Source organism: Epinephelus fuscoguttatus, linkage group LG10 (assembly GCF_011397635.1).
Source record: "Epinephelus fuscoguttatus linkage group LG10, E.fuscoguttatus.final_Chr_v1".
Lineage (NCBI taxonomy): Eukaryota > Metazoa > Chordata > Actinopteri > Perciformes > Serranidae > Epinephelus > Epinephelus fuscoguttatus.
In genome coordinates, this window is record NC_064761.1 from 9887998 (window position 1) to 9913396 (window position 25399).

Here is a 25399-nt window from a genome sequence, read left to right on the forward strand (position 1 = left end):
TATGCAGTACATTAAGTCTGTGCATCATATCGTAAATGAGTTTCATCTTTGAGTTTCAAAAATGTTGTTTTGTGGGGGGCTAATCAAAAAACTGATCAATAAAATACTTCAAATAGCTACGAGAAATATGGGATGATAAGGCCAGAAAGTATGTTCATGAAATCCTGTATGACACATTGTAATATATCTTATTACTGAGATAATGGAAAGTGATGCAAGCACAATATTTGCATAATTTTGAGGAATTAATTCAGATGTGGACACTTGACAGAGCGTTAACAAAAAACAATGGTCTATTTTCAAATTAACCTGGTTTACTTTGGACATGGGTAAGCAGGTAGGAACGGGTGGAGAAAAGTGTCGGGTGTGACGTGTGATAGAAGAGTATCAACAAGATTAAAAGGAAAGGTGTACAAGACGGTGGTGAGACCAGCGATGCTGTTTGGTTTAGAGACAGTGGCACTGAGGAAAAGACAGGAGGCAGAGCTGGAGGTAGCAGAGATGAAGATGTTGAGGTTCTCTTCGGGAGTGACGAGGATGGATAGGATCAGGAATGAGTACATCAGAGGGACAGCTCATGTTAGATGTTTTGGAGATAAAGTGTTGGAGATGAAGTGAGGTCAGACTGAGATGGTTTGGACGTGTTCAGAGGAGGGATAGTGAATATATCAGCAGAAGGATGCTGAGGTTGGAACTGCCAGGCAAGAGGCCTAGAGGAAGACCAATGAGGAGATTTGTGGATGAAGCTAAAGAGTCAGTTGGTGTGAGAGAAGAGGATGCAGAGGATAGGGTTAGATGGAGGCAGATGACTTTGGACATGGGCTTTATGTTAACTTACACTAACAGTGTACAATTATTAATCTTACTGACCTTTAAAATGTAAAACAATTTACAATTTTAAACTGATTTGTGGTTGTTGAGGGAGGTGCCCTTTTTTCAGGTTACAGCCACAGTCCCTCAGAATGTCTGTGCACATCCCTGCTAACCTTAGGTTTCCAGGATTGACCTGGCAGAGTATTGCTGTCTTCAACACACTGCTCTGTTGTGAGGGATTTTTTTGGCTACACAGTATGAAAAAGCAAATAGAGAATGTTGCCTGTGTGTTTAAGTCTGTTTGTATTGTCTGCATCAGCTAGCTTATACACTATATACATGCAGCCCATTTAACTCAAAAGCGCTGCCAGCCTTTTTGAGGAATCTATATATGTCTGACACTTGGCTAATGTGATTTTATTACATAGTTTTTAAATAAAAAGATAGATTTTAATAAGGTTATGAAGTAATTCATCAAAGACAGATACGTCAGATCAAACACAGCAGAAAGTCAGCTCAGTGGTTGATGTAATATTTGTTGATGTAATATTTTCACAGAGTGCTCAGCGGGAGTGACATGAGACAAGCTTCAGCAATAAAATCATAAATAACAAGGACCACACCTGTACTCTACAGGTAATGTTGTAGTGTTGACTCAAAGCTCTATTGAGGGAAACCCCTGGCTGTCACTACTGACCGTACGTGTAAATGTAAACACATAGAAAAGGAAGATGCCTGAACTTCTGGAATGCCCCTTTGTTGGGCAGCGCTGAAGAACCTGTGGCGGCCCTGCATGGCAGTTACTGAAACGAACACTTGGGAAATTAACAGAATTACTGTTCGTTAGTCTGTTATCTCAAATAGTAAATAGCTAAATAAAGTAGAACAATCCCACAGCATCTAACAAGTATGAAGAAGAGGCAGTCTGGCAGCAGAAATACTGTCTGTATAACAGGTTGGTGTGGGAGGTACAATAGAAAATTCTACAAACTGATATCTCTTGCAGGACTATGTCTAAGAACCAGTGATCACACGGTTATGGAACGGAAACAGTTCTTCCGACGTGAAACATTTGGTGTTATAATTCATGATTAAGTGAAAGCCAGAAAGAAAACCTATTAAATAAGAGGGAATATCAGGTGCCTGCTAACTTGATAGTGTTAGAATTGAGCCAACTCAAGTTTAACTTGAATCAAATAAACGCTCACTCTTATGCGTTTTAAAAAATCTAGAATGTTTTTTTTTTTCTTCTAATTACTTTATGTGCACCCCCAGCTAATTTATTTTCTTTACAGACATTATTAAAAACAATCCTATTGTGGCAGTTAAATTTTTTAATGCATGCACACATGCAAACCAGAGAAAATAAAACAATTTTGTGTGATGCAATATTATAAATATAGAGGCATCTTTCCTAAAAAAAAGTCACTTTTTCATTAAAGCCAAAACAGCCTTGATATGTTGCTGTTAGTAGTGTAACACTGATTAATTGCAATTCTTTTTTCTCCCAGTTATAACTGTAAAGTTCTGATGACTATTTGAACTTCACCATGTGACTAGTTGCACACATACACTATACTCCTATTAAAAAAAATCTGCTGCAGGATGTTTTCAGTAATAACAGTTATTAGATGAAACCATTATCAGGCTGCACATAATCTGTGTGATGATCCACGAGGATTTTAATGAGGGTGTGTAGACTCATGCGTCAGCCAAAGTATTATGATATGAAGGTCATTAATTGTGTCTATCTTTAGCACTTCTGCCACTATTTTAATTAATGCACCCCAAGTGAGCAGCACGTTGCTTTCTATTCTCTCAGAGGTGAGGGGATGATGACTGTATGACTTAAGCAAACTTCAGTAAGATGTGTAGCTGCTGTTTATTTGCTGAGCAGCTGATAGTGTGATACTAAGCGGATGATTGTAGGAACCCGTTTCCTTGTTTCCTCTTACAACACTGTCCAGTCAGTGTATTCCTCTGACGGAAAGACTGATGACCACACTTGAATAAACTCAACACACCCTTTCATGAAAGCTTGACTTCACATGAATAATCATCTGTTCCTTGAAGTGCTCCTCAAGAAAGCATTAGCTGTTGACAGAGTTATTGTATAATTCAAGAGCCTTATGAATTCTCATCCTAAACTCCGTCTGACAGCAGTGGCAGAGCAGTTGTTGTGTTTTTCAAATTTTAGTTAACTCGACTTCAGATCACTTCCAGGAAGTGATTCTCACAGGAACACACCTTATCCCAACAGGACTTTTTCATAGAAGACATTTTGACCTGTCACAGTAGGAAAAGCACAAGTGTGAAAAATGAAATTAATAATGACTGAACTTCAGTTTCAGAGTCCTGGTATTGTGCATGCTGGCTAACTGTAACACAGTCATTCCTTACTGAGACAACAGAAACAAACATAAACAAATAAATAATCACAACAGCTATTGCTAATGTTATAAATAACACCTGAGCTTTTCCCATTATGACAAGTCAAAATGTCTGTCTAATGTCTTAAAGGACCAGTTAACAGCAAACTATTGTATCACTTACAACTCGTGGTATCTAATTAGCCCTTCCTAAGTCCCACCCCTTTTCACTCCGTGCTACAATAACACTTGAAAAGCTTGGAACACAGCAGAACCGTGGTTTACTTTCCCCTTTCCTTTTATACCCATTTTCCACCAAAATTTGCACATGTATGTTTTTATTTAAACACGGGAAAACTCGCTAAATATAAGCAACATACTGCTTCACCATTGCCAATAAACTAAAGCTGTGTACACAGCTCTGCAGTAGAGTAGCACCTTTTTTTTTTTTTTTTTTTTTAAAAAAAAAAGTGGTCTCTCATGTTCAACATCATGGACAGGCCAGAAAACAGGTTAGCATACAGTAGGGGGCAGCATGAAGGCCAGTGAAATTGTTACAGTGGTTACGTCCTTTTATAAATCTCTTGTTTTTTCAGTCTCTTTCAAACTCCATGTAGACTAATTTGGAACAATGTTTGAGTGCTGCTTAGGCGGAGACAGACGGTATTTTGTGGCGGTGCATCATTGCATCTCACAGGTAGGCTAAAGGGCTAGAATAAGTGCATTCATTTGGATGTTCTATTTCCATCACTGCTGCTTGAAGCCAGGGCTGATAAATACCAGTGACTACTGCAGAGTTATTTAACCTTGGTGTGAATGCCAATTGTAACCTTTCCCTCTACATACAAAGGCAAGATGTTAGCAGGTGTTAGCAAGTATTCTGTGTAGTGGCAAAGGGACTTAATACTTAGAAAACCTAAAATTGAAGATGGTCCAAAGATGTGGCTGGGGGACTGTCACAGTCTTCACGGACAGGTTACATTTTCTTAAGTTAGCTACTGTTGGCAAACGCTACTAAACTCTTTGGCTACCGAACATATAGCTACATCAAATAGAGCTAGCTGAATGCCAGACATCAGCCAGGTTCTCTTCTGCATATTTTTGATACCAATAAATGAAAAACACGAAATCCTACAGAACACTGACCCAAATTACCTACAGTTCTGTATCATCACCACCACTACATTACATACATTAGATACATGTTTTTGTTTTGTTTTGTGTGTGTGTGTGTGTGTGTGTGTGTGTGTGTGTATGTGTGTGCAAGCTGCTCAAATAAATTGCCCTTCATGGGAATAATGAAGTCTGTATCTATAGATGTCATTTAACAGCCATAATTCAATCGAAATGAAAGCATCTAACTGGATTATTTTAATATTGCCTGTAACTTTAATACAGGCTGAGTTAGGCTACTTCATGTTTCCAGCTGTCCAGCATCCAGTACAGACAGATGTAGACTGTTTTTGTTTCATAATAATCATTATGTGGAAAAATAATTTGTTTGAATTTCTGTCATTAAAAATTATTTCGTTTTCTTTTTTGTAATGGTAAAAAAGAGCAAGAGAGACATTGCCACAGACTCCCTGCAATGATGCTAACTGGCATGTCATTCAACGCAGTGTTGCTCACCTTCTTCACTGGGACAGGGAGGGGTAAAGTTATGCGGGGACAGGGCTGCTGCTTCTGACTCATCTGTTGTTGAGTCTGGTAAAAGGGCCAGGGACAGCTGGTTTAATATGAATATCTTGCTAAACATTTACCTGCACTGATTAAATGTAGGTTAAAAAGGAGTTAAGTGTAGGCTAACACTAGTCTGTAGCTAGCTTATTTCACTATGAACATTAAGCTAACAGGTTAATCTCTACCACTCACAGACTATAGGCTACCCACCTTTCTTGGAGACAAACTGGGTCACATAATGACACCCTTTCTTTTGCCTCTCCTCTCTTTCCTTTCTCTCTTTCCTTTTGTGAAAATCAGATTTTCTTTTAGTACCAGGTGGCATGATGATGACTGTAGCGTTCTAGCGCAACTGCTGACTGCTACTAGGCACCAGTCAGTGTACTAAGGCAGGACCAAACCATTTCATGCAGATACAGGGGGGGTGGTCAGTCAATATGGATGTTTACTTTTTGTTCAATGGGTATATTTAACTCTTACTGCCAAAAACAAGTAAAAACAAAGAGATCATTAATTGTATTACTATATCTGGAAAAAAAAAATTCTTAATGATGATGGTGTAATAATTTTGTGTTCATTTTTACCTATTTTTTGGGCCTCTGACTTGGAACTGTCCTAACTTTTCTCCCCTGTAGCACTGCTGGTAGGTTGCTAACATCCTTTTCACATGACTTAGCCAGATCAAGGCCAACATCCCTTTGTTTATATTATGTCTTTAAGGCTACATGCCACCCTGAAGTAACTTTCTTATCTTTCTACAATTAAGAGAAACTAATGTTAGGTCAGCACCATGGTCTGTATTCAGCAGTAAATACATAGAGTACTTTACTGATCCCATAAGGAGAAAAGGCGGCACATACCCAGCAATGTAGTAGCAATGTTGACCGATAGTCTTGTCCTCCTCGGTCTCTGCTCCCCCCTTCTATGTTGAGAGTGAAAGCCTCATTTTGTGTCATTTTGCCTTGTCCATAACAGTAAACATTGTGAATACATCCTTCCATGATATATTGTGGTCCTCGCTGTTGGCTTCCTAAAACTATATTGCCTGACGCCCAGAAATGTATATCATGGAGACAAACAGAATTCAATTTGTAGCCCTCAAAGCTTTAAAGATATTTAAAACTTAAGTGAGAGAGAGGAGAGTGTCCGGAGATATATATAAATGCATAAAACAAGCTACATACCACGAGCAGTCATTAAGGGAGTAGGCCTATAATTTTTGTGAACTGGGGGAAGCAACCCTTTAAGACAACCCTTTAAGACTTTAACCTTATGATATCACTCAAGTATCTTGGAAGTGCATTATTTTGAATATTTATCTCAAATGATAATGACATAAGATTGTATGCATGGTTTGATTCCAACTGTACATGTGACCATATGTACATTGTACTTCTATATTGTCATAATGTCCCAAAATATGCAGCAGACATTGCTTGGCACTGCAACAATTGTTTGAAGGGATCATGAGCAACTCCACAACAAAAGGGCAGATGTCCAAGTAAAACCAGTAGTTTTAATAACCATAGAAACCGTCATAGAGGAAGATAAAAAAGAAAACCCTTTCGGTTTCTCACCTTGACATGGTTAACACGCTGATATTAAGGGGAACTATGCCATTTTCAAAATTCACGTGTATTTCCTATAGTCTGAGACAGTTAAAAAATACAAGTTAAAATGACCATCCCTCTTCTCAGTCCAAAAACTAGAGCACTTAAACTCAAATTTGTGATGTCATAGAGTATAAAGTCTGGAGCTGCTCCATAGACAGTTAGTTAGGAAAGATGTTCTAGAGGACACTGAGAGCACAAAGAGGAATGTTTGGGCATATGGGTACATTTTCTGTTTCAGAACTGTGAACATTACAGTAGAATAAAGCTCATAAAGAAAACAAACAGTCTGTGGGTCTACAAAATCAGTCTACCATAGCTCCAGACTTTATATCCTATGATGTGAGACTTACTGTTCTGGTTTCTGGTTTTGAGAGAGAGTAGTTCACGTTCACAAATATTGTTTGAACTTTCCTAGGTCATGGAAATAACTTGTTAAGTAGGTTAAATATTTACCATGTTCTCCATCTTAGTCTTAACATTTGCTAATTAGCACCAAACAAAAAGTACAAGAAGTGGTGAACAGACCCAACGGCATTGCCATCCTTAGAGCCATGCCGTTAGCATAGCTAGAATCAGCCTCAAAACAAGACACCAATACTTCTATTACAGACTGACTAGACCATACCCACTGGTAGCTTTGTCACCTTCTACCTATGTCAATCCTCAATGCCTATGTGCAGTTTCACATAGATTGACCACGTCAGTGAGTAGAAAAACATGGGACAGACAGAACGACTGACTGACAGAATCACACACTGACAATTTCCGTGATTATGTACAGCATACCATACCATGACTTAGTCATACCAAAAATTAGAGAAAAAACAAAAACATTGGGCCACAGGGGGAGCCACAGCGATCGGTCGCATTTTAGCCATTTTAAAGCATTTTTCTGTTGTTATAGCGCCACCCAGTTGCCAATTAGAGTAGAGTTACATTTCTCCAGTCACCTTGAGGCGTCCTGTTCTACACATCTACCAAGTTTAGTAAAACTCAATATGGTGGTTAGGCCTAGATAAGAAATTAGCTCTGTAGCGCCCCCATTTTGTTTGATGGGGTCAATAATAGAGGGGTCCCCTCAGATTATGTGTGGTCATATGCCTACAAAGTTGCGTGGTGATTGGTGAAACCCTTGAGATGTTATACACCTTTATGTGATGAGCCACGCCCTCCACAATATTCATTGCCTTATAGAAGCTCAGTTTTAGTAAGTTTTCCAACTTTTGCCAAGAGGGAACTTTAGATATTGGTCCCTAGATTATGTTCACCAAGTTTCATGCAGATCGGTCAAACTTCCTAGGAAGAGATCGATTTTAAGTGTTTTTCAAAAAATTCAAAATGGTGGAAAATCTATACAAATGGAAGTTATGGGTTCTTGAGGCAAATGTGTTCCTCATGAGGAGAGGCATCTCTGTGCAAAGTTTCATGTCTGTACGACATACTGTACGGAGCATGAGATATGCCCATTCAAAGTTTGCAATTTCAATCGGTTGCTATAGCGCCCCCCTTTGGCCAATTGATGTAATATTGCTTCATTCGCATCCTCCCATGACCCTCTACCACTGTGCCAAATTTCACATGGATTGACCAAGTCAGTGAGGAGAAAAACGTGGAACAGACACACCCACAGACAGAGTTTTCATCATTATATAGTAAGACATTTTCATTCACTCTCACCTGAACATGGAACCTACCATCTGCTCAGGTAAACAAAGGGGTGAGTAAGACGGACGCTATCATAAAAACAAAAGAATAACCACTGAAGAACAAGGATACTCAAGGATACATTTTTAGCCATGGGCACACAACAGCACACATATGCATGCATTAACCTTAACACAGTGTCATCTTCTTTAGAACTAACTGACCCTTTCTTTAATCAGATGCATACCTGTCTTCACTCTTATTTAACTTATTAGTATTTATTTAATTTATAGCAGATGACCTGCAGTAACACAAGCAAGGGGGAAAAAAAACAAGAATATTGTTGTAGATGACTGATATCTTTATTGACTTCATTAAATTATCTATCTAGCACTTAACTTAATAATGTTGCAATTAGATATCTTTAATTTCCTAGCCTTAATTTTGAGTGGCAAGGAAGCTCTTCACTATACATTTAATAAGAGTCTAAATGACAAAGCCAGACAAAAGCAAGGGACATGTCATTGTCTAGTTATGATCAATTAGCATGAGCGACGCATGTAATATGCCAGCTCATTTCAGCTAATAGCTACCCCTGTCATCCATCTTGGAACCTTAATTATTTTACTGTTATAATTATGAATTATAGGTCAGACGTGACTACACATGCATCATCTGACCACAGGGTCGTTTGCATTTTATTTTCTGTCTGCCTGGCTGCTGTATGGTGTTCATGATTGAGGACAGAGCTTGCTTATAGACTAATATAAACATATGGAATTGGAGCATTGGGTTCATGCACGACCTGCTGAGAGTCACAGCAATGAACTGATTTGAATAAGGCCGCTTTTCCAAAGAGGACAATGATTACAGCATGTTTAGTCCTACTTCTTAACTTCCTGGAAATAAACATTTATACAAGCATGCTCATACAAATATTTAATAAAAGTGGTTGCACACACACACACACACACACACACACACACACACACACACACACACACACACACACACACAAACATGAGTAGCTACAACAGACTGAATCAAGGCTCTAAGCCTAAAAAACAAATGGACTGGTTACCTGGCAACAGCAAGATATGCTCCCTGTTACACCTAAAAATGCCCCTAACTCACCAAATATACCCCTATCTTATTGCTGATTAAATATGAAAACATGAACACTGAGCTGAGAGGCATTCAGAGAGATCTGGGATATAACAAAATCAGGAAGTCTCACTTTAAGTAGCACAAGAGAAAGTGTGTGAATGATACTCACAGAATATAATGAGAGCAGGCTGTTTGTCCTGTCTGGGCTGTGCAGGATTTGTAACAGAGCTTACATAAATAATCATGCCCGCCTGATCACTACTAGTTTCAAAATGATGAGCCCGAATATTGAGGGCACAATCAACCACAACACACAAAAAGCAAACACGAGACCAACTGTGGATCAGGCAGGTCCATACATAAGTGAATACTGCATGTACATATAGTCTACATACACATAAAAGTCTTTCCATGCTGACATTTTGAAATCACAGACTCATAGCTTTGAATTTCCAAAGCTGTTGACTCTTTCTAGCAAACTAGTAATATTTACTTTAAAAACACACTTACAGAATGACAATCTAATATTTCTGCATTCAAATGTAAACCACCGCAGAGCTGCTATATGATGGTGGCATCCTTATTTTATATTGTGCAGGTAGTGTCCTCTTGTGGCCACATGTTGGTATTGCACTTTCTGTATTTGAGTCACAGCACGTCTGCAGAATCGATTAGTTAAATCCTGCTGATGACAGACTGATAAATTACTCAACCGCAGAGACGTTTTGATGGATTGAATATCTTGATGCACTCATATGTCCAAGCATTTTTTTCCTGGTTCTGTTGCTGCTGTAATAATTGATGACAGTGATAATAATCCTCATGTTGTCTTGAGGGTCTTCAAAGACGTGTGGGCTCTGGTAAGTTGGTGGCTCTCTCTGCCTGGTTGTTTTCGACAGGACGTTTAATGTCGAGCAGAGTATACATACCTCTGACTGTGAACAGCAGGGAAATGGCAGCAAAGTATGAGGTGTAGACAATGAACTGAAAAGAAATGAGAGGATTACTTGGATGAAGACTTAAAAATGAATTAGTTTTCATCTTTGGTGGTCTGTCTCCCTCCATATGTCCACGTAATGCCCTTCAAACAATTTCTAACCTATTGTAAAAGCTCTTCCTAACCCCATTTCTGTCCATTTTACTCAATCTTCCGCTCACAATGCATTACAAAACAAAATGTAAAGCATTATGTAACATGTTTAGTACATCGACATACAATCAAATCATCTCCTGAAGTCAGTGTATGATTTGTAAGTACAGCAGTACCTGCAAGGTGATGGTGACCTGTAGAGTGTTGATGATGATAGCGGCGAGGACACTCTGGAGGATTGTGCTCACAAAGCTGTTCACGCCAAATACCAATGCATAGCGCTCCATTTTCAGCGTCTTGGCTATCTGAAAACTAGAATAAATATACTGTACATGAGATGCAGCACAGCATAATTAAAGTGCTGATGCACTAAAATGAATTCTTCTTCTTCTTCTAGGACACAAAACAAAGAACAATCAAATAAGGTAAAAAAAAAAAGAAAAGATAAACGAGATCAGGCTGAATCTTGAAGTAGCACCTTAATTTTAAGTAGACTAAGAGTCTATAGCCACTCTAGTGGCTCTGTGATACTGCACTTGAGCTCAATGCTAACCTCAGCATGCTATCTTACTAAAATGGAAGGAATTTCTGTCTGTATGCCTGTCCTTCAGTCTTCTATCAACAACCATTTATCCCATTGAATTCACACTTGACGGGTGTATTGCTGAGGAAGTGCAGTGTCATGTGTCAGCTTTTGAGATCTACGGGACATATTTATTAGTGGAGTGTTATGTACACACTGTGTAGTATATGGAGAGGGGACCCCTATTAACTGTTACACTGCTGAACGTCTTGCTGGGTACAGCTCATTCTCTGTCGCTGAGTATAGTACATCATTAACAGATGAAGAAAGAGAGACTGGAGATGTTGCATTGTAGCAAACTTGACCATCTCATGCATCAGCAAGATGAAGTTTTTGAGATGAGCGCTTTTGTTTCTGGAATCAGGTTAGTCCCAAATAGCTAGCTGATAGCAAAGGACGCATATACTCCCAAGAAAACGCGGTGACAAGTTTGAAATTGTTTGGATGAGTGGTTCTTGAGACGGCTTCAAGCAGCAAAACAAGATACTAAGCAATTGGCCCATTCCAAACAGGCATGTTTTGAACTGCCACTTAACTAGTTCTGCCCAAATTGACAATGTTAACATGTAGATACTTAGCAGGTAATATTAACCATAGTCAACACTTTAGTTTAGGGTGTTAGCATGCTAACAGAGTAAGCTACATCTGAGGCAGGTATTTGGTCATAGACAAAAATACTGGACAAAAACAAAAGTTAGGGGATCACCAAAGTCATGAGGATACATCCTCTGGGGACATGGATATCTGTATCTAGTTTCATGGCAGTCCATCCAATAGCTGTGGAGACATTTCAGTTAAAAGTAAAAATGTCAAGATCGTGGAGATGTCTGAGGAAAAGTCAGGGGATCACTAAAGTCAGTGGGATTCATCCTCTGGGGACCATGACAGAAATCTATCTAACGGTAGATATTTCAGTTTGGACCAATATAGTGGGCTGAACAACCATCAGAATGACATTGCCATCCCTAATTAAAAATTAGTTTTTCATTTAGTCTCAGACAGCATGGACAAGATAGACATGAGGGTCACAATTACAAAAATGTGGGGAAATAACATCTGTTAAAAAAACAACCAGAATAATTCCTTTAACTTTTGTATTTATAGATTTATATCTTTAAATCACACAGCATGGCTGGAGCCAAAATTACCCAAGAAAGTGCCAATAAAAAGCTTGACTAACCTGCACAAAGAGGCAGTAAAATCATCCATTTTACAACTGTTCTAAACAACATTAAATATGGTCAGGATGTGTTTGGCGGTTTAGAATACTCTACACTCACCACAGACCCATAACAGTCTATAATGCCTCACAAGCCACATATAGACTTGTTTAAAATGCAAAACATATTGTGGTGATGGTGCATTTATGGCATCATATGTTTAAATTCTGCACAGTAAATTTACGAATGTGTTCATACTGATACACAGTATTCGTGAATTCCTCAACTGCCATTCCCATATGCATATTTAGCTATTGAGACATTCATAATGCATTCTTACGTGCAGACGGTGCTGAGCGGCATGTAAACTGTTTTGAAGAGGAAGAAGCATGCATAGCTGATCCAGATATCGTCAGTCAGATCCATTAGGATTATAGCCCCAGCGATCACGAACGTTAAACCCCCCAGGACCAGTTCCCCCCACACGGACCAGTCCAGGGACACGTGTCCCACAACAATAGTAGCGGCAGCACCTTAAGGAGAACACAATCATTCTGTCAGTCAGTGCATCATGAAGGAGTAACGAATACAGATCAATACATAAACTTTTCAGCAAATATGTAATTATTGGTGAGATTCTTTAAATCTTTGCACTTTGGAAAAAACAATATCTCTCTATGCTCTAATTCTTTTAGAAACTTTGATAGAAATTCTGAACTCACCACAATACTTCAAGAGTTAGTTATGCAAATGAAATAAAACTGCCACACAAACACAAACATATGGTTACATTACGCCTGGGTGACAACAGAAAATCTACATGAGAAGAAGTGAATAATCACACACACAGAAGAGAGAACTTTTCAAAAGTAGGCTGGGGGCTAATCTAACACCATATAGACAAAAAATAAAAAGACACAGACTTTCAGAAATATGCTGGCATGGCTGTGTTTGCACACTTATGCCGTTGATAATGACTTTGTCCTGATGTTAAAAGGTTCTAAAACTGTCAACTCTAATGACGGGGAATATACAGAAAAAGGACTGTATGGATAAGTGTCTCTGTTTGGGCTTGAGAGAGCATCTTTCCAGAGAAAGAGCTGCAGTATTGGACACATATTTTGGTTTGTTTGGTTTATTTGGATCCCCATTAGCACGGAAAACCATAGCTATTCTTCCTGGGGTCCACAGCCATCACACATTTTTGTTAGTGTACATACAACATACAACATAACATCACATGACGCCACAGAAAACAAAAGAAATGACATATATGACATATAAAAACATATGATTTGATTTAGGAAGAAAAATCAAATGCCTTTCATATGGTTGTTGTATTGTACATATTATCTAATCAATGCACTTTGAGCTGATCTCCAAGCATTTTGGAAAGTGACACTTTCCATTTCAGCCACAGGGTGGCACAGTGCAGCCCTGATTCATCACAAAGCTCTTCTCACCACATGTAAAGGTGTTATGTGGCCTTCATTTCCGTGGATGGATGTAAAGCTTGGGACTCTAGACACTTTGTAGGATTGATTATTTCTGGACAATTGTCTCCTTATTTTCTTCCTTTTTTTTTATCCTATGAAATTATCTTTTGTCCGCTTGCTCTCCATCTTTTTCTCTCACATTGACTTACTTGCTACATATTCATCACATTCTGTAACTACTTCTGCCTTGTCAAACTTTTCCTGTAATTGCTGAGGACTGAATAAAAACTAAACCAGACTTGCCTTCTGTGAGCGGAGTGTAAATAGGGAAACCACTGAGTCCCCAGAGAATTGGATCTATTCACCCCAGAGCTCTTTATCCACTAGAATGTAAAGATAGGCTGAGAATAATTGCTTCACTCATTTAAATGTGTACGTTTCCTTTGAGTCCCTCTCCATTCATGGTCAATCAGCGCTAATAATCCAACATGGACACCACCCAGGCCTTTAAGATGTACTTAATCAATCCCCCTGGCTCTGATTAGCAGAGGAGGGTCAAACGGAGACTGAATAATTAGTCCAGTTTCCCCAGCAGTGTCAATTGGAAGCTTAGAGGGGTCAGCAGGAGCTGTACTGCTTCATAGAGGGGGATCAATAATGCAGCTGGGCTTTACAGTATGTTCAAACAGCAGCTCATGCTAAATACCAAATTGACGCTCATATCTCAGTTTAACTGGATAAGTGTTTGTACTTATTCTATAATTTAACCAATTTTATATCTGACAGCAAAGGGAACTTAGGCCTGAGATATACTTGCTTTTTAACCATGCATTCATGCAGACAACGGGCTGCATTAAATTACTGGATCTGCATCATGTAATCTATAAACATAGTGAGACTTGAGTAGGTTACGACATATGCAGAAAAAGCAACAGCACCATCATTGTAGATGTTACATAAGGCATCTATTTGTTACTGTGCAGTGGCTATAGTCGAGTTTCCTTCCAAATGTAGCACAACTTTAACCAAATTTTCAGAAAATTGGTAAAAGAAAATTTTGAGTTTATGCGCTTTTAACTATTATGTGAATAGTTGTTGGGTGATAAAGATAAGCAGTAGGTGGAGCTAATTCTTGTTTAGGTGCCACTGTGAGACACGTATAGCTGCAGACACATTCCATTTGTAGCGTACACAACACACCCCTACAAACTGTGCCCACCAGTAGTACAATATAAACCCGCCAACGCCATGGTTATTTAAACCCTGCTACAACACCATGTTGTAATGAACAAATAGGGCCAAACAAAGCAATAATCCACTTTATAATTGATTATACATAAAGAAGTGATTCACCTATCAAGAAAAGAGATGTAACCATCCTTTATTTTAACCTAAACTTCACAGTTAGCTTAACACTGACTTAGCATTCTCTTAAGGGTTTCAGCTTCCAGGCCAAGGAGCAAAAGGGGCTGATTTTCAACTGACATGCACATTGTGGTGGGCGAGTCATGTAGCTACTCTAGCTGCAGCTATACCTACTTGGCCACTGCAGAAGAAGAGGGTGCAATGAGATAATGTTATCAAAAGAACACCACCCAAACTTCAAAGGAAAACCATGGATATATAATAACACACTGGACAATGGAAATATAGAGTTTTGAGCAACTAATATTACAGGTGTGAGCTCTTGGAAGAGTTCTGGTTATAGCCCTGTGTGCACACATGGACATGTTAAGAGCCACCCAGAGGTGTCAAAGAGAGCTTGCAGTGGCCTGTGCAATAATGGCACAACCACATCATGATGTCATCGTCATCTGCTTCCACTGGACTAAGTTGCATTTACCTTTTATTCATAAACCATCTTTACACTCTACTCAGTGTAATTTTTTTTCTTCACCCAAGTTTTCAGTGTTTGCACTTAGTTTTCTTTAATGCGCAAATCAAAAATGCACCTAATGACACATTGAACAGATGTAAGCTAGTCTATTAGCTTGTCTTCAAAACCGTCCGCCATTGTTGTCGCAGCAGACGTGCCTACTGACCTTTGACCATGGATGTATTATGCCCCTTACCCTGTCACATCAACATCCTGCTCCTACCATTTATGTGGGTGTCTTACTATGCATAGTATTAATTTCTGAGGCCGTGCACAACCAATGCTCCAAACAGATTGCTGATATATGAGGCAGCTGTTATGTGCACCCAAATGTGTTGTTAAAGGCAAGTACATTTGCAACTTCAAAGAGACAGCCAGAGTATTAATCCACTGGGAACTGCTGATATAAGTTCTATAGCAGCCCATCAAATAGTTGTTGGGATATTTATGTCTAGACCAACAAAGTGGACAGACTGACTGACATGGCAATCCATAAAGCCATGCTGACACTGCATTTGCTATTTGCTTAAATGCCCACATCTTTCACACTCCATGCCCCATGTTTGTGACTCAGGCTTTCTGTTAGAAATGCGTAGTCTTCGAGCCCTAATTGAGTTAACTTTGATGACTTCATTAGTTTCACTGTGACATCATCAGTTTCAGTGTGATTGTAGCTCTGAAGATTCAAACACAAGCTGCATGCAGGGTACACTACTTATGAAGCCTTTTTTAATGTGTGTGGCATAGATGAGGAAAAATATGTGACCTCATGCTGTGTTTGGCTTTTCATGCTGATTAGATAACATCATACTGTGTGTGTGTGTGTGTGTGTGTGTGTGTGTGTGTGTGTGTGTGTGCATGTTGTGTGTGGGGGAGTAAAATTTGAATTTGCACGCTTTGAGCTCCAGTGTGTAGCCTGAATCTAAACGGAAATATATTCAGCATGAGGCTTTGTGGCAAATTAAATGGAAAACCTTGGACATCTCTGACCTGGGGAAGGGAATGTCCTGACTGAAACCATGTTCTGAATATATTATCCATTGACTGAAATGAATGTTTGAAGTGTAAATGATTTGTAATTACTGCTTGAGACCAAAGACGAATCGATGTGTGAGGTGTCCTGTAATGCTCTCTCCTTGAAATCATACTGTACAAAACAATGTAACTGAACAGAACTCAGTTTGTTCTGCACATGCATTTTGTTTTATCTTAAGCCTAATGAGCAACTAAAAAAAAAATGTTGTTTCCAAGCTCCGGGACATACAGTTATTAATAAGCTGAATATGAAAATAGTAAATTATGTTGTGCTTTTCTGCCATATTTTATCATGCTGGTAATCCATATTCATATTTTCTCTATCTGTTTCCACCAGGTCTGTTCCTCAGGGATGTTTTCTAAGTGTGGAACAGAGAGAATACAACAGCAATCTTTGGGGAAATATCAGACACAGGGCCCTACAGCTTGACTGCATGTTGGGCAGAACCATTTACAAGTGAAAGGCATACAGCTGGATGTGGTTTACACAGAGTAATTGCCTTTGGCTTCTGGGGAATACAGGAATGTATCAGTACTATAATCAATAAAAGTGTACGGGCTGGATGGCAGCAGCTGCTATACCCATCTGGGGATGAGAGCAGGCAATTAAATAGTCTAATTAATGCTGCTCCTATTGTCTGCTGCACTTTGGGGATTGTGAAATAGTGATAATAGAAAGGGATTGTGTTTTCTTTCTGTTGATTCAATTATTTTTTGTAGCGGAATGTGTATAACAACCATAAGCTTTAATGAAAATTTCAGATTTTGTACAATAATTTGGCGTGACAGTGCAGAATCAAACTGTCAAGCATGTGAAATGTGGAAGGTAGCAATGTTTTGCCCAGATAATTATTATTTTCATGATAAGAAAAACTAAATAAAGATAATCAGAGGAGTTTGGTTGATGGGTCAAACACACACAGGCCTTTCAACCAGGAGACAGCTGTTTGTGTCCCATGTGAAACCAAAAGTCAACTTTAATTTGAACACAGTTAATGTCATATGGCATGCGTGGTGTTCCTCACACACTAACCAATGCATAATGTTATGTGACATTCTTGTTACCTTACTGTTACATAACAAACTTAAGCCCGTTATACACTGCCATTTTGGGCTGTCCCAGAAGAAAGATACCATCGTGTAGGTGGCCCCATGTTGCACAGTGAGAGAGGTTCAAGGATGACTGTTGTCATGCTCTTGTGATCAAAGATAGCCTGGGAGACAATTCTGACAGTGTCAGAAATTTGGGATGACCAAATCAATGTGTGACTACTGTTATGACCTAGGTCTACTAACCAAACAATAGAATTCCAGCATAAAATGCCGCACTGGCGCTAAACCCAAACAAACAGACGGACAGCAGCTCGCCATGGAGGCAAAACACGCTAAAGGAAATGTGTGGAATTCCAGCAAAGAGGAAAACCTGTGGAGTTGTGACAGCAGAAGCTCTTCCTATGATCGCAGGACAAAGCATGGCAGAGTTGCAGTTGCCAGGTAAGCAACCTAGCAGCTAGCAAACCCACACACAGACACACCACAGTATATGATGTCCACAAAACTTTAGGTTATTTAATAATATGACCCTCTATGTTGTGCTTTACAGTTGGAGAGAACCAGTGCTTAATTTGAGCCGGAACGTACTGGAACGCATACCAGGATCTTTTCAGAAAATGCCCTGGTGCGTTCTGGAACTAATTTGCATGGGTCTAGAACTTTTCACATCTAAAAACTACATACAGTATTGGCTGATGTCACTAGTGTTGCAGGGTGGAGTACCATAGTACTACGGTGCCTCACGTACCACTACTGTGGAATAAGTTCAAAGTCCAATCGCAAGAGGGTGAGTGTCCATGCGCCGTCCAATAACGGCGTGCGCTGGTCAATAACGGCGCATGCTGGCCATCTGGCACTCAATATGCTGCAGTAGTGGTTTCTTTTCCAGACCTGTGAGTATCTTTGAGGAGTGAAAGTTACTATTTATTTCTTTTTACTTGTCGGCAGTGATTTGTTTTCCACAGAGCTCTACGTGCGAGCATTTTATACAATAGTTTTGTGCAAGCAAAATAAATCATTCAGCAGGCTGTGCACGTACAGATTTCAACCAGCAGCAGAAACCAAAGGCGAATCCTGCCGGTTGTGGGTTGAACGGGGGTCACAGACAGGAATATGGCGGTCAAATAGCCTACGGCGGCTCCGTAGCGCAAGATAACGGCTTACCGGCAACAGAGAAGTCCGACTCCAGGTCCAGTAGCCTAATTTCCTCTTTCGTTGGCGTCATGACTGCCCAGTAGTACCTGGACAACCGAGCCGTGGCGGCACACAGGTATGTGACGTGTCAGAGGAGAAACGAGCCGTTCACATTTCTCTCTCTGTGGCAGGTAACGGTCCACAAACCTCACTGCACTTTAGGGACTGTTCTCTACTTATGAAGGGACTGTTCTTTACTTGTCAGGGGAGGAGGGTGGCTGGTTGATTTTTATTTTATTTATTTATTTTATTTCAATCCCCCCTATGTTAATCACTTATTGATGCTGTTTTTGAAGTATGAATAAGTCAATAAGTAATTTATTCCACTGAAATATCATTGATGTATTATAGAAAAGTGATTTATCTTTTTATAAATGACAAAAGGCACATCTGCCTCACTTTTGCTGTGGTATCCTGATACTACTCAGAACCGTGATACTTTCACTGGTATCGTACCATGGGTCCCAATTTTGGTACCGTGACAACACTAGATGTCACAACCATTCTATTCGGAGTTGCGCAGTGAAGCGGCTCGGGTGCCACTTAAAAAAGTGTTCCCCCACTTTTGGAAGTGCATCGTACAGTCTGCATACATCAAACTTTATGCCGTACCAAAGTTTATTTGATCCATGCCACATGGTAGCTTGCTCTAAACTTATAAGATTGCTTAAATCACACAGGCCGTAGGAGTCATTGGTTATTCTAAACTTAACCAGGTAGTTTAGTTGCTGCCCTGGATCAGTACTGCTGTTAGCTCTTTCAGCCCCACCTCGACCCCAGCATCAACTTGCAGGCTCTGGCTAAGGGGGGAAATATGTAAACATATCTGCAGGGTGTGATGAGGCAGGAGACTAGACGCCAAACTCTTTTATGTTCTTCTGTTGAAATAAACATTTAAATGTGAATTGTCTGACTGAACTGATGCTAGAGGGGTACCTATATCATCACAGTTTAAGCATCAGGCCACTGACCAAGCGGCCAGATTTGATGAGCTGGGAATGAGAACTTCTTGGTCCAGTAAATATATGGCTAAAGCCAGCAGCCAGTTAGCTTAGCTTCGCACAATGACTGGACACGGGGGAAAACAACCCTCCAGACTCTGTCAAAAGGTAACAAAATCCACCTACCAGCAGCTGTAAATCTCAATATACAACACATTATGTCTCATGAGTTCAATCCATACAACAACTGAAGTGTAAAAATGTAGGTTTGGGCTTAACTGAGAGTTATGTGTTGGACTATTTCTTGTTCAGGAGAAGTAACCTCCTGCAGTCTTGTCATCACCGTCAGGTTGCCAAGCAACCAGCGTGGACTGTTAATGGTAATTGTTATATTATTAGATTACTATAACTGATACATTACCATGTAAATTAAACGTTGTAGCTGTTTGAAATTGCACTAATAATGGTGCATTAGTTACCTGTCAATGTGCTGATGCCGTACACCCCTCCATTGTAGACTGTGAAGTTCTGCGGCTGTGTATGTTCCCAGAGGATCTGGACGTAACCTACAACATGGTAAAAGCCGCATCTCCCTGTAGCTGCCCATATGCAGTAAAATAGCACAGTCACAGAGGAATAACATTTCTTACAGTCCAATATGAGCCCTCTGAACATCCTCCCAACATGCTTGGCAGCTGTTGTGATTTTCACCCACATGGAAAAGTCTTGGCTTTCAGAGTTGTGAGTGTCCTCACCGGAGCTACCCTGTTGTGCGGAATGTGTTCCCCTGAAAAACAGACTAGTCTTAGGCATTGGCAGGAAAAAGGAGGTTATCAGTGCTACAGAGACAGAGGTGAGAGACACAACAGCTAAGCAATACAAGGACACCCCAAAAGACACCAGCAGTTGACTCAGCAGAGCGCCCACAGCGTAGCCCAGTAGCATGGCCCCTCTGACATAACTGGTCACTCTCTGATAGTAGCTGGGCTGCACCACGCTGTAAATGTAGGAGAAATAGGCCACGTCTGCTGCCAGGGCAATGCTGAAGCTGAAGAAGGCCAACTGAGCTGATCGGACCCCCGAGCCAAATAGTATCAGCAGAAACGCTGTGACATAGCTGAACCCCTGGAGGATGATTACAGGCTTGTACCTGAGGAAGTCTGTCACCAGCAGGACTGGGACAAGGAGAACCAAACTGGAGTAAGACCACACAGGAAATACCTGTCTGGTCACCTGGAGGAAGGCAAACAGAGACCCAGTTATTTTTTAGAAAATTATTCCTAACTGCTGATTGCAAGAGAAACCTCGAAATACGATGACAGCAGCACACCAGATGCAGTTCCAACCTCTGTTATCAATGAAAAATGACTTCTGCATGTACATGACGGAACAGGAAGCAGCAGGAATGAAGCTCATAATGTGACAAGTTGATGAATTTTAATATTATGCAAATAAACACAATGGCTGCAGCTTGAATGTTAGGTCCCTTAAAGCAAAAATATGGTTCTTAAGTTGCTGTTCCCATTAAATTATTTTTTTTTTGTGTTTCACTTTGGCCTTGACTGAAATAATATTCAAAGATGGATTTTTTATGGCAGTGGCATGACAATGAGCTGCTGAGTAACAAATCAGTGTGTGTGGATGACAGCATGTGTTGCTAGTGTTCCAAATATGTACTTTTGAAGTGCTCTGAAATCTTTTATTTTCTGGCTTAAGGGGAGACACTAGGGGAAAACATTGTTTTGTTTTATGTTGGTCAATGTTGTGACTAATGGAAAGAAAATGTAAAAAAAATAAAATAAATAAAAAGCAGATTTAGGTGTTTATTTAGGTCAGATTTTTGTTCTGGACATTGTTTATTAAAAAAAATATTTTTGGTCTAATAATGTATGGTACATTACAATATACATATTTTTGGGGGGGCATTTTTTCAGAATGTTTTTTACTTGCAGACACCAAACTTTTCAATTTTATTCCTGTCTTTATTCTGAAGGTTATTCCAGAGGGGTTTGTTCATATATCATTCATAGCCTGATTTGTAAACATTTTATCCCTAAAAACATGGTCAAAATGTGTTTGTTAAATGCTGTTAACATTATTTTCTGATTTACAGTGTAGTAAAAAGAGAAAAAAAATTGATATGACTATAAGAATTTTGGACCTGGCTTTAGCCAATATTCAGATTTCTGCTCTGGAAATGTATGTATGTAGCATTTGCATATTTAAACATGTCATTTAAGAAAACATACAAAGTAATATTGAATGTGAAAAAAATCTTTTTTTTCTTAATGTAATCATTTGATATATTTTAGATAAACGTTTTACACTAATCACCTCTACCAAACCCTGCAGTATGAAATATTATGGTTGGCATTTGCTCTGCCATTCAATGTATTTATGTTCAGTTATTACCTCTGTGCATAGTAATTTTTATTGAAAGTTGCAGACTCCACCTTTCCTGTACATCTTTAAACCTTGAGTGAATCCCAAGGATTACAACTTTAAATATATGATATTATAATTATCTGTCCCTAAATAAACCCAAGTTTATTTGGGGGTTACTTTATTCAGGTTTGCCCTTACCAATCAGTATAGGTAGCTGAACATTTTCTGAGGATTAAATGCACAAATAGAGATGCATTGGTGCCGTCTAAACATATATAAATTTGAGAGAAAAAACTTACAATTAGGAGAGAATCAATATATTCTGTAACAACAGATATATATCAGCTAAGAAGTAGTCTCCCCTGAAACACTACAATAACTCTGAACATTTTTTTTTAGTCACTCTAGTATCAAATTTATTTTGTTGGTATAGTTGGAACAGGAAATTGAATTTGTGGGGTCTGCACTTTGTTCACAAACTTTGTTAATTTCTTCAACTTCATATGGATCTCAAAAGCCACTCAGGACCACAAGTTGAAAAGGTAATTTGCATCATACACAGTTGAGCATGAAATGAGTACACCTTGAGTGTACCTGCCATAATCTGTGTGAACAAAGTGGCTCCCATCCTGCCTTGTGCTGTGCATCACAAAGTGATTGTCATTGCAGAGGTGTGAAGGACCCCATTTAGTTTCTTCCTAATGCCGCCATGTGAGGCGTGATACTGCAGAGCCTCTCCTGTTCTCGTCCGTCTGGACTGAAAGCTTTGAATTCTCTCGTGCAAACAGGACAACTCTGCTGATGTTAGTCTAGTTTGTGTTGACATCAGTTTGCTGCAGCTCTACATTATTCTTTCATGTACAGTGTGGAGAGAAAATAACATGTTGGTGAATAATGAAATGGCATGATAAATATTACAATAAGAATCCTTCCTAGAAGATGCAGTGTTAAATGATTAACACTGATTGCTGTACTTCAAACGGGCATCCTAACAACCTCATGTATTTTACATATTTGCCCTTTGTAACAATAGAATAATGGTAGCAATGTTGGTTAGTCACTTAGTCTTCTGTTTGTCTGATCCAGATAAATATATATATATATATAATATATAGGACTGGCTTGATTGCTGTGAAAATTTTACCAGAGAATTTGTGGTCGCAAAAGAAGAGATCCTACTTATTTTAATGAACCTCTGAATGTTTTAGTGCCACCATTGGGTCAAACTTTCCTCTTGACTGAACATTTTTTGTAAAAATTGTATCTTGTAATAAATTGCAAATGTAATAGCAAAAAGAAGTAATGAATGGAGATGCAATTGCTGTGGGCATTCATAGTCCCCAGAGGATAAATGACATACTTTATTGCCTCCCTCAGTGCCAAATTTACAATTTCAACCCATTAAGAGTAAGGCTGATGGGCTCTACAAATTTGTCTGAATATGCATGTGAACACCTCTGTGGTTTTACACCATAGCCTGTGTATAATGATGGCAAAACTCTTCAAAGTGCCTTCTTGTTGGCTTGCAGCAGTATAGGTCATAAAGCCCACATTTTCCACGTTAGCGGGTGGGGCATGGGCCAAATCAAAATTTTAAAGTACACGTCAAATATGTAAGCATCATGTAACCATGGAGCTCATGCACACCACTCCCAAATTGCGTAATTCTATTTTGATCATCAAACAAGGTGATTGCTAGATTGTAGTTCTACTCCCACAAAAAAAATGTTCAGTTAGTATATATAAGTATACCACCCCACCCTCTTGGCTTATGAGGACTGTTTTGCTCTTTACACAATGTCAGTTGCTCTAAGCATCAAATATTGCCACGGATAAAGTTAGCTGAAAGCCTGGTGAGTCTCACAGAAAGATGCCAGAGGGTGCCTTTGGCATCGGTTTCAGATACAGAGTGGCGTGACAAAGCGCCAGTGCTGGACAACCTGGGAATGTGAATGGGCTGAGTGAACACTGCAGTCACTGGGGGGCTGTTAATGCCTTAGAGTTATATTTGTTTTACTATTGTGCTTTTGATTTTTTTCCCTCACGGGTCTAAAAAAAGGACAAAAAGATGACATGCCAGTCTACATGTAAACAAAAAAAGCACAGCCATCTGGAAAACACTGTAGTAATAAAGAGAGTTCTTGTATATCACAATGGCATGGATTAATGGTATGCTGACTATGTATATATTTACTTACATGTTACATTTGCAACCAATAAAACATAATTTGAAAGGTATTACATTAAAGCAACTAGTAACTGTAGTTCTGAGTGAACTTGGACAAATGTACCATGAAACCAAACATCCACCATTGTTATTCATACTTTATATTCATAACTTTGTCTACATGCATTTACATTATTCATGTTATGTATATTAAACAAAAACTGAGGAAATCTAATAACCTACTGCTTCCATCACTGTACAGCAGTCACATATCTCATTTCATAGCTCAGTGGCCTCACCTGCTCCGTGGTGAGATTCTTGTAAGTTCCCGTGAGGAACTCTGTCATGAAGGGCTCTATAGGCCTCATCATGGAGCAGAAACCATAGATGCAGAGCAGCACAGTGGGGCCCACCCAACCGGGCATATAATGGCCTCCCCAACAAGGCCTGTTGCCACACTCCCCGCTCCAGCAAAAGCCCATCGTACCTCTCCGGCTCCCTGGGGATGTCTCGCTGTGTCCGGTGAGAGCGCAGTCTAATTCAGGCAGTTTAATCTGTTGAGATATGGAAGCCCCAGATAAGGCCAAGGTGAGACTGACTGTGAACACCGAGTCACCTGCTTTGCCATTGTTGTTTCTCTCCTCTGAAGTTTTCCTGGCGACGGCCAGACAGAAAAAAAAGTGAGGCTGTGAGTGAAGATACATTAAGATGAAATATGAGGTGGTGAGCCCCTGGGGCTCCAGCAGGTTATAATAAATACTGTCTCCGCCTCTGTCTTTATACAAAACACCCTCATTCCTGCAGATATTGGGGAAGGGGTTGAAGTCAAGCAGAGGAATATGTATGAGTGTGTGTCTCGGTGCTGGTGTACACACCACCATGCTGCCCCACACACACTGTGTGTACACGCTGTCTGCCTGTTTAGCATCTGCCACCATTAGCCAGCGGAGTCCAAAACAATATGAGTGATGCACATAATGTTTCATCACTGAAATAATAGATAATAAAAAACATAATGTCACAAAATACTCAATGCACTTTCTTCAGGCTGCTCAATAAAGAATAAGAGTTATGTTTAGGCTTGGACACATCCACAAATATCACTCAGCTCTAAATTAAATTTACCCAATTTCCCAGAGTAGCTCGTCTGGCGTGATGATCCTAATGTTCAGTGTTTTGTCTCGTCGTAAGTAACAAGTTCATAACTTTAAGGTCAGTTGTGGAGTTTCCGTGGTGGCTTGGCAGTGAATTCC

At 39.6% G+C, this 25399-nt stretch overlaps 1 protein-coding gene across 1 annotated transcript; it reads right to left on the minus strand.

Annotated features, from left to right (window-relative positions):
- Positions 1 to 10066: 10066 nt before the first annotated feature.
- On the minus strand, positions 10067 to 25027 carry LOC125896172 (thiamine transporter 2-like). The gene is made up of 6 exons (XM_049588538.1): positions 24446 to 25027; positions 20245 to 20827; positions 20074 to 20160; positions 12400 to 12592; positions 10493 to 10628; positions 10067 to 10210 (listed from the first exon to the last, which is right to left on the minus strand). The coding sequence occupies exons 1-6, from the start codon at positions 25025 to 25027 to the stop codon at positions 10067 to 10069; spliced, it is 1725 nt and encodes a 574-aa protein (XP_049444495.1).
- Between the last annotated feature and the right edge of the window lie 372 nt (positions 25028 to 25399).

What these genes read in the sequence shown, in the direction of transcription:
- LOC125896172 (XM_049588538.1), bottom strand. Translation starts at nt 25,027, where the DNA reads ATGGTGGTGTGTACACCAGCACCGAGACACACACTCATACATATTCCT. An exon ending in CAGAGGGCTCATATTGGACT is followed by an intron (nt 20,161 to 20,244) that starts GTAAGAAATGTT and finishes ACCATGTTGTAG; the next exon opens with GTTACGTCCAGATCCTCTGG. An exon ending in CGGCATCAGCACATTGACAG is followed by an intron (nt 12,593 to 20,073) that starts GTAACTAATGCA and finishes GTTCTCCTTAAG; the next exon opens with GTGCTGCCGCTACTATTGTT.